Source organism: Tubulanus polymorphus, chromosome 3 (genome assembly GCF_964204645.1).
Source record: "Tubulanus polymorphus chromosome 3, tnTubPoly1.2, whole genome shotgun sequence".
In the NCBI taxonomy this organism is placed as follows: Eukaryota; Metazoa; Nemertea; class Palaeonemertea; order Tubulaniformes; family Tubulanidae; genus Tubulanus; species Tubulanus polymorphus.
This window is the reverse complement of record NC_134027.1, coordinates 19,380,450-19,399,124: the sequence shown is the minus strand read 5'-3', so window position 1 is coordinate 19,399,124 and position 18,675 is coordinate 19,380,450. Positions and strand designations below refer to the sequence as shown.

General features: G+C 36.8%; 1 protein-coding gene across 1 annotated transcript; it reads left to right on the top strand.

Moving 5' to 3' along the window:
* The first annotated feature begins 1,039 nt into the window (after positions 1–1,039).
* LOC141902532 (ATP synthase subunit epsilon-like protein, mitochondrial) lies at positions 1,040–13,856 on the top strand. The gene is made up of 3 exons (XM_074790306.1): positions 1,040–1,160; positions 6,888–7,030; positions 13,719–13,856. The coding sequence occupies exons 1-3, from the start codon at positions 1,129–1,131 to the stop codon at positions 13,721–13,723; spliced, it is 180 nt and encodes a 59-aa protein (XP_074646407.1). The 5' UTR covers positions 1,040–1,128; the 3' UTR covers positions 13,724–13,856.
* Positions 13,857–18,675: the final 4,819 nt, after the last annotated feature.

Genomic DNA, 18,675 nt, shown 5'->3' with positions numbered 1-18,675 from the left:
TAATTCATACCGCCATTACAGTACCATAAAATTCACAAAAAATCTTTAGCGTCATTGGAATAGGACGTCCCCTGTTTCACATCCGGCAGGTGTGTTGACGGTGGGTAAGTTTAATAAGGTACACCAAATCTATTAAAACGATCGCTATTTTAAAATCAAATCATCCCGAAGAATTTGGGGATTCGAACCTATTGGATATATACTGGTACTCGGCGTCTTTCCACTTAACAAAACATCGTCAATAACATTAGTTCTTATTATTGCTAAGTAGTGGCGCTACCGGTACTGTCGATCGGTATTAAACAAACCTTTGATGACTGCGGTCTGTCCTATGTATGGATGCAACAATATATGCAAAGTTCTAGGGCGTTCTCAAGATATGTAAGACAAATTCTACGTGACCAGTATGCACAAGAGACTATTTTCAAAATCAATAATAATCCGTTATATATTAATTTCAGGGAATACAAAAACGATATTAAATTTGAGAATTATATTAACCAACTAGGTGATTTATTGTGTTTTTAGTTTTTTTCAGTTTAGAATAGGATCCCACCTATTACCTGTACATAGATTTTCTAATCTCCATATACCTAGAAACGAAAGAATGTGCCCAATCTGCAATGTTTTTGGGGATGAATTACATTTTCTCTTTGATTGTAAGATTCTTACCGAACTTCGCAATACCATTCCGAAGTTAGAAACATTTAGAAACTTTGATATATTAAAAACTCCAAATTTTCAATTAGCACAATTTATAAAAGATGGTTTAGATGTATATAGATCCCCCCTGTAGTCTGTCAATTGTAAATAGTACCCTGTATTTGTATATATTGTAAATACTCTTGTTATGTTTTTAAAATATTTTTTTTTTTCTCTCGATATGTAAATATTTGTAAACAAAATCTTTTTTTCCTCCACGTACCATGGAAATGGTTGGAGAGTAATAAATTATCTTATCTTATCTTATCTTATCGGACATTAGAAACTTTCTACCTTTTGCCCGTAACTTGGCCTAAGTCTTTATCGTTTTTTGTCGGTAAATAGCATGATATCCGCAAACCTTGACCTTTCGGCCATCTCGCATTCTCAATTATTTGGGCTAAATTTACGATTAAATTATCGAAAATGGTCGCATTCTGGCGTCAAGCTGGTCTCACGTAAGTTTATAATGTCAGATCTATCTTCAAACAGTTCATATGAATTATTTTCTCTGCTTTTAAAGAGTGTAGACTCCTTATTTTATTGCCGTTTTGCCGTTCTTTGCCCCTCTCTCTGACTCTGGCTGGCGTTGCCGTTGTAAAACCCGGAAATCAACCGAGTGAAGTAAAGCATAGGCGCTTAAAATGTTCAGTTCAGTTCAGAAAATGTTGCAGGATAACCCATGTGGGTCTTTAAAAAATTTATATATCACAGAAATAATGACGCTATTGCACTTTCATACCCCCCTACCAAAAATTTCCTGGCTGAAGCACAGGGGTAGGTAAATTCATGTCCGCGCGGGGCGCCACTATCGATTGGGACGACCATTATTGATTAGGAAAAGTGTGATGCGCGTTTTACTACGCGTTTTGACATGTCGTAGTAAAATCATTTATAAAACCTGTCTATCAATGCAAATGAGCTAAAATCTTTTGGAATCAACCAATAAGATCGATCTTTATCACTTGGGGGTTGGTTTACTTTAGTGTATAAATCCACATTTTAGTCGAAGAAAATAGAAATCGAAATATAGCCTTTTTCAAGAGCAAAATTTGTCAGCTTAGGACCCGGAATAAGCGACGAATCATCAGGAATCGGAAGGTTTAGGATCTTAAATTCAAATACTGAAGACCGCATGATTTTATTTCGTTTCGGGGCTGAGCGATCGCTGCCGGAAAAGTCGATGTCTAAGTTTTGCGTTGAAGCGAGCGATACAAATTGGCGGCCGGCACTTGTTATTGAATGACGATGCGCCGCGCTGCTCGTGATGAGATCAATATTCAACAATTATTCATCGGTCTAGCGGTGAATTATTGTATTTATTTTCCGATTCATAATTATTCATCACTATATTTCTGAATATTAGGACAGATTTAGCGAAATGATCGGCAAAAAAAATTTTTTTGCGCGCGGATCGCCACTACGCTCCCGTCGGTAAAGCGGCTGTTGAAAGAGGGAGGCGTCTAATGTGATGAATTGAGGCTTGTGACGGGCAAAAATAGAGGCGCGTGATGGGACAGTGAGGCTCCCGAGGAGATTTTCCAAAAGCAGCAAAATTTAAATATATATAAAATATTGTTGAAATTTAGCTCAGAACAAAACAAATGGATTATTATTTAGTTATTATTAGTAGTATTATTACTATTGCTTGGTTTATGTTTCTAAACTGATTGATTTTATTATGATATCATGAATATATTTCAAATTTCAGCGTTTTGAGCTAGGCCAAGCCTAATTTTCTGCTTTTCTTAATTAAAATTCATTTAGCAAATAGGCCTAATATATAAAATTGGTATATTTAAATCAATTTGCCATAGGAGCCTATGGCTATAGACCTAACTGACAGGCCTTGATAATCATGTTTATTCATTTCAAAAATTATGTAGCGAAAACAATAATTTCATCTGAAATCATATCAATATTTCTCAATATTTCAAATTTTTTCTTGCCGTTACCATGGAAACCTAATAATAATAATCTATATAATAATAGATATTCCTAGATAAACTTAGGGCAAACATAAACTATTGATAACTAGTTATTCTATCCCCTTTCTACATCATAACTTTTGATCTAACATCGATATTTTCATTATTTTACCATTTTTTGGCTGGTTTCCATGGAAACCATAGGCATTTGGAATCAGATACAAATTTTGGGTCTTTCAACTGTCACCTGAAAGTGCTATGAGTGTATTGCTCTTTAAATTTCTAGAGAAAAAGAGATATTGAAGTTTGTTTACATGAAATATTGCCTTCTTAGATCACAGTTTTTGTGTATTGAAACATGAAGACACTTTTCGCTCAAATTTTCAAATTTCAATTTGCGATATCTCGAAAACTACTGAAGATAATTCAAAAATTTAAAAAGCATATTGTTATTTGAGCCCTCCCCATTCCAACAAGCTCTCTTTCAGTAAGATTGGAGCTATTTGAATTTTTTATGGATATAGCTAACAGGGGCTCGTATCAGAGTTGTAGGTAATGTAAAAACGATAATCTGTTAATCCAATGTATATAGTATATATAAAATAACAAGGGGGCTAACGACGCTCACAAACTACTCAACTTCAGTCACTTACTTTTTCGTTATTTCTTATCCGATTTCTATAATCCAGGCATGATATGAAAGCTAATAGCTTCCTGCTTCCTGCTTCCTGCTTCCTGCTTCTAACGAAACTAATCCCGTTAACTTCCAATGAATAGTTCACGAATTATGTGTCTTTGAACGCGAAATTCGGACCGAAATCGCCTGGACCGAAAATGCTATGACGCCGGTTTTCGACGATTTTGTGCCATGGATACCAGCCTCCTGAAGGATTCAGGTGACTGGGTCAGGACAGCTGATGCCGGGAGAATATTCCATTGGGCTTTTGTTTTTGGAAAGAAAGAGTACTTGTAGCAGTCACGTGTTGCTCTTATGGTCATGAGACGGAGGGTTGGCCACGACCTGTAAGGCGCGTGGGTTGGGTCACATTCGCTGGTAGTGGGACTGCCACAAGGCCATAAACAATTTTATATATGAGTGTTAGGCGGCCTATAGCTCTGCTCTCTTCGAGGGTCGGCCAGCCGAGGGTGGCGAGCATGGCACTAACACTGGCTTGGGGGCTGTAATTGTAAAGGACCCACCGTGCAGCCCCGCGCTGTACTTGTTCAATGGTGCTGATTTGCGACTTGAGATAAGGGTCCCATGCAGCTGCAGCATACTCGCGCTGTGGGCGAACCAGGGCCTTGTAAGCAGTCTCTCTGATTTTGGGGTTTGGTGTTTTGCTGTTGCGTTTGATGAAACCTAGGGATTTGTTTGCAGTGTGGATATACGTGATACATGATGGTTCCACTTTAGCGAATGGTCGATGTCCACGTCTAGGTATCGTGCATGGTGCACCAACTGTAGTGTATGGCCATGTAGCATGTAGGATGTAGGGATGGGCTTTCGTGCAGTTATATGGATTACTTGGCATTTGGTGGGATTAAACTCCATATCCCATAGGTCCTCCCAGCCCTCAATCCTAAGGTAACAGTGAACCCTGTTTGCTGTTTAAGTTTGCAGAAACCATGATGTCAAACATAACCATCTGTTAAAATTACACATATGTTATCATTATTTTCATGTGTAGCTATTGATTTTAAGATGTTCTGAGGAAGGAAAGTTAAATGCCCAAAAACGAAATTTATTCAATTTAATTTATTGAGACATATATTTGTTCAGACATTTTCAGGTGGTAATTAGTGTGGCCGACATGTCGGTTAGAATCGATGAAATGGGCCCCAAATTATCAGAATTCTGACATGAAATATTTTTTTTTTTTGGTCAAAAGTAATTGGCAACAAACTGTGCGAGCTGTGATGCGGCGACGGCCCCCACGGCTAGGGCACTGATGATGATGATTAATTTATTTAGATTCTCCAGACCTTCCTGATTAATAATATGCAGAAATGAAAAATTTTTGGAGGGGGGTACGAAAGTGCAATAGTGCCAAAATAATAACTGGATATGGGCTTTGACTTAGTTGTTTGTGTGTTATAAAAATGATAGGTCATCTACGAACGAGACCCTTCTTTTATCGCTCAGGCTATTTTTACGTCATCGTAGACGGACGACAGCTATATTTACAATGTTTCATTCTGATTGGCTAATTGACTTGCGCGACTTAGAAAATGTGGAAGAAAGTGTGGAGAATGGAGGTTTTAGTTAGATGAAACTGAGCGGATGGAGCAAGACTCTAACCAGGGCCAGTAAATTACTAGCGCAGCATCATACCACTAGACCATCGAGCTCGCTGAAAACCAACCGAATGTTTCAACTACATATAGGCTAGCACCTAGGGGTAAAACTGGACCCACTTGTTACCCTCTTGACACTAATCCTCTCCCCTCTGGACCGTAATCCTAAATTAAATATAAGCCCTCGTAAGAATAGAATTTATGACGGCTTTATGACGTCGTAAAAATAGCCACTTCATTTCTTTATCCGTGATGTTGCAGTTCTGTTTTACCCACGATCCAATGTTCGCCTCGTTTATAAAGAGAGGCAGAAAATGCTCCTATCTCTATTAGGCTAATGAGCGTTCTGTAAGAGGTAATAATCAAAGGCCTCTTAGGATTCCTGTGTTGCCAGCTGTCTCAATAGCAGGGTCCGATCTGAGGAATGAAAGCCACTTGCCCGGGGGCCAGCATATCTGAAAATTTGCTTGCCCCCTGCAAAAAATACTTGCCCTTCGCAGGCAGTCCGATTGGTGGCACTGTCATCTGTTGTATCGAGTGGGAAAAAAGCTTTGTGACATAGAATTGCACTAGCCCGGCGGACAAGTGATGATGATTACCTACTTGCCCTGATGAGAATATATTTGTCCCGGGCAATCGGACAAGTGCTTAGATCGGACCCTGCAATAGCCTACTTGTTGGTAAATATTTAAGCATTATGGAGATAGGAGCGTTTCCTGTATTAGTATAGGTAGGCTAGTGGCACACTATGAATCATGGTAAAATCCATTATAAAACATGGCAGAAGATTGAAGTAGGAATAACATAATAAGCTGGTGAATTATTAAATATTTCTCCATCAAAGCCCCTATTCAAATGCCAGTGATAAAAGGCATAATTCGTTATGGGTGGGAAGATCTCATGTGGGTTCTTTGATCAGTCAATTTTTCTCCCCCTTGGCGGCCATCTTAGTCTCATCATCATGGATAGATATTGTAAGAGGTTTTTTAAGGAGAATAACTGATTTACACCTATACTGGGTGGTCACGATATTTGTTCACCCAGTGCTGAAAGTGGCCAGTTCACAGTGCTTCATATTCTCTGCGTACCGGTATGGTACGTACTATGTACATACAAATAGCTCGCGTGAACCACTCACCCAGTTGCGTAGTCGTTTTTTCATATCAAAATTGCCGACTGATGCTCAGTCGGCACTTTACTGCTCCTCAGTAACTACATGTAAGATTTAGATAAATTTATTTATTTTAATGTAGTTACTGTTATAATAACAGCAAGGTCAGCGTACAACATACACTGACCTTTCTGTTATCTTTTCATTTATTATTACACTTTGAAGATTATATTTGAAATTCAAGTGGCTAAAAATTGCCACCAAAAAATAATATTTTAGTTCCTCTAAAGTCTTTTACACGCGTGAATAAACCAATTCTGCTAATTTTAAGATGTTTTGTGTCATTCTCTCTCAGGAACTTTCGTAATTCTTTAAGGGAGCATTCATTTAGTATGTACGCATTGATTCATGGATTTTGGCCCCTTCCCCCTTTGATCAAGGTCAGCCATTTTTCCTGTGTCTTGGAGTGCTGGCCTCCTTGACCCCTCCCCTACATGTGTACATACTAAATGAACGACCCCACATTTATATAAGGCTAACTGATGTATTCTGCAAATTTATATCATATATTAGGGGATTATATTTTTTGCCCCTTCCTGCCATTTGTAATTTTGTAAATTTGAATGTGTGAACGTGTGATGTCTGATATGTGTTTTGAATGCGCGTGGGGGACGATAGGTGTCTCAAACCCGACAAGCAACCTTGCTTTAAATTAGCACCTACCACTGATATTGGAACATCCTTTATAAATATAAAATTTGTTACCATTCCTTGTGGAAATGAACTATATATCTTCGCTGCTTCGAAGTAGTCAAATTTTTTAAGGAATTCCTTATTGCATCGGATTTCAGTTATGTCCAGTTCTCATCAATCTGTGCTAGAGTTGTTCGTCAAAGTTTGAAACAACAATTTCAAGAGGCAAAGAAAGAAGGTGTGGCACATGTGAAAGTTACAAAATGGGAAGCCGGGAAACCTATAAAAAATGGGAACAATGGTAAGTGTGTTGTCACATAGGCACTAACTACTTTGCGATACAGCTCTGACACACAGACACTTGCATGAATACAATAATGAGTCCAAGTCTTTGAGTGAAGCGCCAGATGGCTTTTGCTTTCACGTTTCATCTCTCCTTAGACTGAATTTTGGAAAGTGTTCAATTGTATTGGGACAATTCCCTCCAGGACAATTGCCCCCAGTAAAATTACCCCCAGTGTATTTTGAAGTCACAATCAATAGCTAAGTTGTAGATCGCAATGCTTTCTTTGATTTGGTGATTTACTAGGTCATTGGCTTCCTCATACGTTCACCAGGGGGCACTGGAATAGTGAATTTGAAGGTCATTAGTTTCTGTATATGCTCACTAGGGGTCAATTCTATTATCACGTCCGGATATCAATCCAGATAATCCGCTGAAAAATTCGAGGAATTGGGGAGAACATCTGTGCCATCAGTTAATGGTCTGGTTGCGTGTCGAATTCCAAGTCTAGGCTGGTTGCCTGTCTAAATGCTTAAAAGCTTTGTTTTTTTTAGCCCACTTGGGACTTAAGTCCCAGCGGGCTATTGCGTTCACTTTTCGTCGGCCGTCTGTCCATCGGTAGATGGAATCCGATTATTTTGGGAAGTTTTGAAGACGCTTCGATGTAATGCCTTGATATTTGGGTTACACATGTATCTACCCTAGACACATCTTCAGCCCAAAAATTGGCCCTGACAGAATCAAGATGGCTGACTGGCAGCCATTGTTGTTCGCCAAAATCAGCACTTTTTACACATTTTTGAACTTTTTGAGGGAAATTTTGAAGACGTTTTGGTCAATTTACCTTGATCTTTCATATGTATTTGAATCCCCCAAGGGCCCATCAGCGTAAGAAAAATTGGGTCAATTGGACGCAAAATGTCCTGTGACCCTTTTTGTGCCCAATAATGTCAATTTTGGCCAGGATCCTGAGTCCTGTAGCTTCCTACTGGTTCGCCATTACTCATTGCAATTTTTGATGGGTATTCTTTGGAAAGGGGTGTTTTATACCCAGGGATCCCAATCTTCCGACTTAAAAAAAATGTTTATGGTCTCTGAGATCGATAAATTTGATAGCGTACATCTAGAAAATCGTTACTGTACTGCGTACTGAAGTACAGTATTGTAGGCGGCCACGTGCTGACACGATATGAATAAGAAAATAGTGGAACAATGTACGATAGCATTCATACATGCGCCTCACACTGCGTTAACGTGGGCTATTGATCAGCGCACAGCAGTAATGATCAGACTGACGTGCGCGTGATGCATACATATTGTCAATCAAAACTATTCAATAAATCAATACCAATGGATCCAAATTGTCGACTGCCCGTAAATGTATTTTTTTATATTCGAATAAAATTAATTTTAACTACTGAAAAATCTTTCTACCGAGAAAAATGGCTGCTGCTTCAAGGATTTGAACCCGCTTTCAATTGTTTGTTTGAAGATTTCAACCACCAATCCGAATCTTCGATACATCTTCGATGTTATAAATCAAACATGGCTTCCACATCAAACTGATATTAATTTTTGCTAGATTCGGACCCAAGATTTCTCGGATGCCCGGAATTGCCTCAAATTTCAAAAATTTTCGAAGGGTGGCTTCGCGCCTACGGCGCTTAGACGACAGAATGAGGCCAAATTGATTTCCAATTTTTTGGTAACTACTGTTGGGATCCCTGATACCTGAGATTTTCCACAGTTTTTCCACATTATATTGATACCTAAGCATATTGTGTTACCACAATCAATTGGAAAGTTGAAGCTCATAACGTGTTCTATGATTTTGGTGAGTTTCAAGGTCATTGGTTAATGTATATTGCCACCAGGGGCGTTGAATAATACAATTCTATTTCTATGTTATATTTGTACCTATGCATATTTTGTTACCACAATTAATTGCAAGTTTGTAGCTCATGACATCGTCTATGATTGTGGTGAGTTTTACGGACATGAGTTATTCCGTATGGTCACCAGGGGGCGTTGAATTGTAGAATAAACTCTGTATTTCCTTATTATATTAGTACCTAGGCATATTTTGTTACCATGATCAATTGCAAAGTTGTAGTTTATGACATATTCTATGATTGTGGTGAGTTACAAGGTTATTGGGTTTTAAATATGGTCACCAGGGGGCGTTGGATAGTAGAATAACTTTGCGTACAATTCGTAGACCGGACTGTCCTTGTATGTCGAAGTTGTTGTTATGTTATAGAATTTATAAATAGTGTAAATTTATGTGACAGTTATCCAAATGTAAATAGAGATATCGTTGGCTCGCATGTAAATTCTCATACGGTAGATACATACCCTGATGTAAATAGTAACAATCATGTACCTGATGTAACTCCTAACAATTTCATTTCTGATGTAAATAAGCGAAATGTTAACACTTCTGATTTAAATAAGCAAAATGTAACTAGTACAGCAAACGCAGCGAACATAAGTGAAATTCCTTGTATCAAATCATCATTAAAGTTTTCTACGCTGAATGTATGTGGCCTTATAGCTAAACTCGATATCCCAGAATTCTGTGAATTTATTAGCAATAATGACATCACATGTCTAACTGAAACTCACTTAGATGATTTAGACGGTAATTTAGGTTGTAGCTTGCCCGCCTCCCATATGGCGCACTTTAAAAATAGGAAAAAGTTTTCAAAAAAAGGATCAGGTGGCGTCGGTATCATATATAGGAAGTTCATGAAAAATAAAATAAAACCAATTTCGACTGACTCTCAGTTTGTATCTTGGTATTTATTAGATAAAGATTTATTTAATCGCGACAAACATGTACTTTTAGGTGTAATTTATATTCCTCCAGAAAATAGTCGTTATTATTCAGGAATAGCTATCAGAGAAATTGAAATAGAGTTATTGCAATTGAAAGTTGAGTATGATTTCAATGTGTTAATTTCTGGTGACTTTAATGCTCACACCGCTTGTATGCCAGACTTTTTGGAACCTGATAATCAGATAATTCAAGATGATAACTTAGACCCTATTGTTGACTCATTGATTAATTTAGGCGTTCCCACTACTAGAAATAATCAGGACAAAAGAAAGAATAATACAGGCTATCAACTAATAGATTTGTGTAAGAACCATTCACTAATTATCCTCAATGGCAGATGTGGCAATGATCAGACAGGTAATTATACTTTTAGGAACACTAGTGTCATCGATTATTTTGTGTGTGATTTAGAACTGTTTGGTTATGTTGAGGACTTTGAAATAATGCCTTTTGACCCATTATTATCTGATGGACATAATCCTATTAATCTGTGCGTGTATACGAATTCTAGGGACACCATTGCTAGTGATAATGAAAGGGGCAATGAACACTCGAACTTTAACACTTCAATTAGATGGGTCAGTACTAGATCAAATCAATTTTTTCCTGAATGTAGAATCAAGATTACGAGATAATGATTTAGATAAGTTACTGTTGGACGGGTTGCAAGATCTAGGAAATCAATCGCCAGATGACATTAATGGATAGATTACCGATAGATTTGTATCTTCTTTATTATCAAGTGTTGATGAGTGTAATTTGATGTACCATAGAAAAAGTAGGAAAAGTAATAACTGCAAAAAACCGGTCCGCAACAGATGGTTTGGCAGGGACTGTAGAGATGCACAGAAGAAATATAATTATATGAAAAAAAGATATAGGGGTTGCCCTACCCCTTCCAATTTTGAATCCCTTAAGAACTTGTCTAAAAACTATAAAAAGGTCATCCGAGGAAATAAGAAGAAACAAAAGGATGAATTTATTAAGGAATTGAGAGAATGCGAAATTAATAACCCAAATAAGTATTGGTCGATGCTAAAATCTGCGAGCGGAACAAAAAATAATGAGGCTAATATAGATATTGATATCTTTCTTGAACATTTTATGAGATTAAATGATTTGAATAATGTTAACAATGAAACCAATGACGGTGATGAGCCCCCAGACGTGGGTGACCATCCTGTCTATGACAATTATATTTTGAACAGTGATATAACCAGTGATGAGGTAATTAAGGCTATTTCTTTACTCAAAAACAATAAGGCCCCAGGCATTGATGGAATCACGAATGAGCTGTTGGGGTTTAGTCAGTATCCGTTTTTGGTTGATATATTACAAAAATTATTCAATTTAGTTCTTAAAACAGGATATGTTCCAGAGATGTGGTCTATAGGCGTCATCAAACCCATTTTCAAAAAGAATGGCGATCCCTCTAATCCTGATAATTATAGAGGTATTACCTTAGTTAGCTGTCTTGGTAAATTATTTACAAGTATCCTAAATCAAAGATTGTCAACATTCCTAGATACGAATCACATTATAAGTGAAGCCCAGGCTGGCTTTAGATCGAAATATTCCACCATTGATCATATTTACATGCTTAAAACAATCGTAGAGCTGTATCTTTGTCAGGGAAGAAGACTTTTTTGCGCCTTTGTTGATTTTAAGAAAGCTTTCGACTCGATTTGTAGGGTAACGTTATGGCGAAAATTAATTGCTAACAGTGTTAATGGAAACTTTTTCAATGTGGTCAAAAATATGTATAACTCCATAAAATCATGTGTTGAATTAAATGGTGGCACGTCACAATACTTTGCAGCTGATAGAGGCTTAAGACAAGGCCAAAATCTCTCACCTATCCTCTTTACGTTATTCTTAAACGACATTGAAGAATTTTTCATTGATCGTGGAAAACCGACTTTGTCATTTTATAGAAAAACTAAATTTGAATCGTGATCAGGATATTGATACTTTACTGAATTTATTCATAATACTGTACGCAGATGATACAGTTATTCTTGCTGAGGATGAGAAATCTCTTCAGCTACACTTAGATACCTTATTTGAATATTGCGCGGCTAATGGTCTCACTGTTAACTCAGAGAAAACTAAAGTACTAGTATTTGCGCGAAGTAAATCCCGGATATAAACGATTTCGAAATTTATGTTTGGTGATCAAGAGTTAGAGGTAGTTGAAGATTATGTTTATCTCGGAGTAAAATTCAATTGGAATGGTAACTTTGCTAAGGCAAAAAAGTATCTTTACGATAAAGCTATCAGAGCTATGTTTTCGATCGTTCAAAAAGGCAGATGTTTGAAATTGCCCATAGATGTTATGTTTAAATTATTTGATACGTGTGTTGCTCCAATAGCCATGTACGGGTGTGAGATCTGGGGATACGAAAATCTTGATTTATTAGAAAATATTCATTGCTTCTTCTGTAAAATCTTAATGAAAGTGACGAAATATTCACGCAACTTACAAGTTTTATCAGAGCTAGGACGTTACCCTTTGAATATAGATGTTAGACGCAGGATGATTAACTTTTGGGTGAAAACAGTATCTGGAAAGCAAACCAAACTTAATTCAATACTCTATAAAATATCTTTCAATTTATTTTTAAGGGATAAATTTAAGAGCCCTTGGTTATCATATATAAAGAAAACGTTTGATGACTGTGGTTTGTCCTGCATTTGGACGCAGCAATTCATGACTAACAGTAAATCTTTTTCAAAACGAATAAAACAGATACTCCGTGACCAGCACCTTCAAGGAACTGTATCTGCCATAAATACTAATCCGATATACACTAACTTTAGGCAATATAAAAATGATATTAGGTTAGAGAAGTATATAATAGAACTTGGTGATGACTTAGGAACTAGTTTATTTGAATTTAGGGTCGGGTCCTATATTTTACCTGTGAACAAATCTTCAAACCTTCATTTAGACAGAGCCGATAGAATATGCCCCACTTGTAATACTTTAGGTGACGAATCCCATTTTCTGTTTGACTGTACCTTACTTAACGAACAACGCAAAAACTTTTTGAATTTGAATACCTTTAATACCCTTGATATTCTGAAAAACCCAACGGTCAACTTAGCTAAATTCATTAAGACCGGCTTAGATGTATATAGATCCCTCCAATAGTATATATAGTATTGTAAATAGTTGATGTATATAATAGTATATATAGTATTGTAAATAGTTGATGTTTATATATATTTCGTTACGTTTTCATTCTCTAAATTTTAATCACTTCAGTGTTGTTTTGTAAATATTTGTATATACACGTGTAATAGTTTTCCTCCATATACCATGGAAATGGTTGGAGTGTAAATAAATCGTAATCGTACTTAGTATTTCCATATTGAATTGGTATTGAGGCATATTTTGTTATCACAATCAATTACAAAATTCGTAGCTGCTGATATATTCTATGATTTTGGTGAGTTTCAAGGTCATTTTTTTTTTGTATATGGTCACCAGGGGGCGCTGAATATTGAAATTGTTGAATTGTTGAGCATTTGAAACCACTTCCCAAGTGGGCATGGTGTCCCTGGACCCCTAGTTTATCATCTTAACCGCACGGCTCCACTCAGCAACTAAACCACCTCGCCAGAATGTCGAATCCTGAGACGTCCGGATGATCACTTGATCGATAAAAGAGTGAAATTGAACCGGATTTGTAATTTGTAATGGAGGCGACCCAAGGGGCATTGAATTTATAGATTATCAGATTGTCAAGCATTTCAGACCACTTTCCAAAGTCCCTGGACCCCTAATTTATGGAATTCTTTCCGACTACCTATGACTTAATTTGTTTCAAAATTATGAATTAATGATTATATTATATTTTATAGCCTAGAAGTTGCTGGTTGAGAATGATTCTACCGATCTTGGTGATAAATGATATAGTTTTTGGATTTGATTTGTTTCTAGTTGTTCAATTTTATAAATACGTGTAGTATAAAATAAAGCTGAAGTTTGTGTAACTGAAACTGTGGTTTTGGTATCTATATTTCTCACATATCATTCTACTGAAGACTTCCATTACTGGGGCGGATCAAGCCTACGACTTTTCCACTTGAGCAGAACTCATGGATGAACGAAGCTAAAATATGATAGGATTCCCTTATTCTAGATGTGTGAAAATTTAATTTTCCCACTAATGCTGAGATTACATTTGAGGTTGGCAAATTTCAAAATTTTCTCGGGCTTGGGGCTGCAATACTGGACTGAGCATTACTCCAGAACTGTGAGGCTGATTAATTGTCCGATTAGAACTATAAATGAAGTAACTTAATTTAACAGTTACTTATGCCCCTCGGCCAGATTTTTGCTATTGTTGGATTGTTGGATTCTTGCATTGAAGTTGATGATGGACAAGTGGATCAAAGTGGAAAACTTGCCTCTGATAAAGGTCTGTGACGCCAGTTTCTCTGCCGACCCACGCAAGAAAAAGACGCATTCATAAGTGAATCATGGTCCCGAACTTGTCATAATGAATATGGTCCAGTTATGGGCAGGGGCGGATCGGAGCTATAATCAACTACCTTCAAATTTCAGAAGGGCACTACATGTATTTATAATTATTAATAAAAGGGCAAGGATGTAACACAACCTGACGACAATGTCATATGAGCGGCATGGACGGCGAAACCAAATATTGGGGGTTTGGGGTCCTGAGATGCAATTTAACCCTATGTTAACCCGGGTTGCTAATTTGCAACAGCATTTTTGGGGTCGGTTGGTACCCTTTTTATTAATATGTGTCCATTATTAACCAATGTTGTAGAATCGCTTGATAATGGACAAGTGGATCAAAGTGGAAAACTTGCTACCTTTTTATTAATATGTGTCCATTATTAACCAATGTTGTAGAATCGCTTGATGATGGACAAGTGGATCAAAGTGGAAAACTTGCCTCTGATAAAGGTCTGTGACGCCAGTTTCTCTGCCGGCCCACACAAGAAAAAGACGCATTCATAAGTGAATCATGGTCCCGAACTTGTCATAATGAATATGGTCCAGTTATGGGCAGGGGCGGATCGGAGCTATAATCAACTACCTTCAAATTTCAGAAGGGCACTACATGTATTTATAATTATAATTATTAATAAAAGGGCAAGGATGTAACACAACCTGACGACAATGTCATATGAGCGGCATGGACGGCGAAACCAAATATTGGGGGTTTGGGGTCCTGAGATGCAATTTAACCCTATGTTAACCCGGGTTGCTAATTTGCAACAGCATCTTCGGGGTCGGTTGGTACCCTTTTTATTAATATGTGTCCATTATTAACCAATGTTGTAGAATCGCAACATAAAAGTAGTTCTTTTAAAGGGTAACTGACACTTTTTTTTAAATTTTAAAATATGATGTATTCTATTGATCTATACACTCATCTTCAACCGTTCTGTTCCAAAATGTTTAGTTAACGCGCAATTTGTGATTTTGTAACAAGATTTTTGACCTCATTTCGTTGTTTAAACATCGCTTACTGTTCAGCGTCGGCTAAATCAGCAGGTGCGCGCTGCAACGTCATTACAGGCAGAGCTGAGAAATAGCGTCCATAGAAATGCGTTGAATTTTGAGGAAACTGCGTGTATTTTCTGTTATATCTCAATGCCAGATTGTTTTACAGCTTTGAAACTGGCCAGGGAGGTAAAAGGATCTATTGTCTATTGCATAAACCTGTTTCAAAGAATCAATGAGTAATTTGAATAGGCTAAATCGATCAAATTGAAGATGCAGATTTCAATCCGCTGCTATGAAGCTATTTTAAAGTACACTATGCTAAGCTCTCAGCACTGTTACTGCTGCTCCATAGTTCACCAATAGTGCAGCACCACAAGCATACTACAGTGTCTTATTTGATCACGGATTTCGATCTCGCTAAAGAATAAATAGATTCATATTCGTTTACTATTTACTATTTTTCAAAGTCATTTAAGATAAGTAGGCCTAGTTTGAAAACTAACACTTCAAAACTCTACAAAAACTTTCATAAATTTCTACAGCTTTGACAACAAATATTCAAAGGATTAATGTTTTTCGATTAAAGTTACACGCTGCAGAAGAGTGTTGATAGATTACATCACAAATCTTTCACAAACATTATTTCTAAGTTTTAAAATAGGATGGATGAGGAAATATTCTTATTTTGTGACCAAAGCCGCTACCAATACGAGGTATATTTCAAGAAAAGAATTGGAAATTATTCTTGCGGCTAATTCTGTCTAAGTTTCATCATCAGTTCATAAGTGAAAATATTCTTAGATTGGAAATTATTCTTGCGGCTAATTCTCTCTAAGTTTCATCATCAGTTCATAAGTGAAAATATTCTTAGATCTAACCATGATCTTACTTACTATCACTAAATGATATTACAAAACGATGATTTAAACATCCATGTTCGCGGCCCTGCTGTCTACTAGAAAATGCCATGGATGGCTATTCAAATCCTATTTTTGCGCTTAGTTTGAACGGATATGGTCCGTTCAACAGCTAATTATAATCATAAATATGTAGACTTTCAAAATCAAGAGGCATTTTGTCTCAATTCGAATGCCAAATAGGTATAAAATTAAGTTGAATTGCTCTTGTAGCTTATTTCCTATTCATTTCTACAGACATCATTTCCGAGCCGTTACTTTAGTGACATAGTTCTATTAATAGACACAGTACCACGCGTTCAGCAGAAGCAAAGTATACACTGAACAGGTGCGCGAACATCAAAATCATCTATTCTGACTAGATTGAAAAGATTTTTCCAATTATGAAATCACCTAGCCTTATTGTATACTATAATATATCGTTTAGTGTAAAAAGTAGAAAATCTTTAAAAAAGTGTCAGTTACCCTTTAAGCCCCAAGAGATGACAGCACCTTACAATACCTTTCACTGGTTGGCATTGCACAATCACTGCCTCCATGACCTAAGTGTGTCAAATTTTTGAAGGCAAGTTCTGCTCGATTTTAAGCAAGAAGTTGTTGTTTCCTTGAAAAGATCAGATGTTGATATTGAAATATAAAGCCTAAAGAGTGCATATCTATTGAGTTCAATTTTCTTTACATTTGAAATCTGTAATGGTCCATGAATTTTGGTGTGCAAATTACAACATTGGGTGACGGGGTAAAATAAAATTTTTACCAATATATTTTTAATTGACGTTTCCCCCTTTAAATCTATTTCTATTGATTAGAGCCGTTTTATCCTTGCATTCACAGTACTTATTTATAAGATTTCATGATGAGGAGGTACGTTTTTCATGTGAGAATTTTTTTCATCGGTTCTCGGGTTACGACGTATAAACGATGCGATTGAAGACATGACGAACCTCCGTCGATGACATAATGGTCAACTTTGTTTAAATTCGACGAAAAACTGTTTTTGGCGGGAAAATTCTTTGCCCTTGCGCATAACCTCGCAATGACCTCGATCGAGGGCGTCGTCTCTACGAGCGAATGTGATTGGCTGTTTTTGGGATATACGTGGAATTCCGGCGCTACTAAAATAATTATGGGAAAGCCATTAATGGCGAACGTTTCATTGGACTGGTGCCGTATATGTGCGAATTTTAATGCTCCTTACTGGTGAGAATATAATTATTTCACATATCGCCAAAGGTATTGTTTCATTTTAATACCCGGTGATTGGTGATTGAGATTGAAGTGAAGCGAACGTTCACTACACAAGGCATCCACTTGCGCAAGAGTGCTTGCTAAACATTAAACTGTTGCACACACAAACACACGCTCGCTCATACAATTCAATTCAATTCAATCTTTATTCAGCATAAACATTAATGAAACATTGTTTGCAACTGATACAAATTCGGTAAAATCAAGTATATACATAATAGGAGATAAACCAATAATAAAATGAAGCATAATTAACACTAATTACAGATGAGTTAAAACATAATTGAAAATATACAGAACATTAATCGAAGAAATATTAGGACAATGGCAGACCGAGTTTAATAAATTTGGCTAGCTGAACAATGCTGGTTGTAGGGTTTAGGTTGTCGAAAGTGGAGATTAAACTATTAACGTCTAAGATAGCTATATTTAATTCCTTTCTCAGATTGGCAACTCTTTTACAATGGAACAAAAAGTGACATTCATCGTCCAACACATTACAAATATTGCACAAACGATTTTCCTTTTCTATACTGCGGTGTCTACCTTTTTCAATAATTAAGCTGTGAGTAGACGTCCGTAATTTAGCAACAGCATTTCTGAGGTTATAATCTTTTAGCACTAATAAATATTTTTCTAACTTAAAACTTACTTTAACTGCTTTATAAAAATTATAACGGGAATGATCACTTGATCTTATGTCCTTATGCCAGAGATCCACAAAGATAGCTGACAGACGCTTTCTAATACCCAGAATAATGCTATTCGAATAATGCCCCAAGTTGTTCCAAACATTTGAGTACCCTAAATTTGATAGAATTGATTTAACGGTAGATATATAATTGAATTTGCCCTCCCTGTCATCTTCATATTGTTCTAGAAAAGACAAGTAGATCAATGATTTGCTATTACCCGACGACATAACTGACCTCCAGTACTTCAAAGCTGACATAGTAATCTCAATATAAAGTGGAACCTCTCCCAAATCACCAAGAATAGGTAAAATTGGAGCCTTAGAATGAAGACCCATTATGAACCTAAAAAATCTTGACTGCAGCTTTTGCACTACCCATTTGTTATATGGTAAACCCATATCCGTGAGTGACCCATTTGGTTTCTTTAGAAATGACATATAGGGCACAACTCCCCAAACTTCACTACCATACATAAC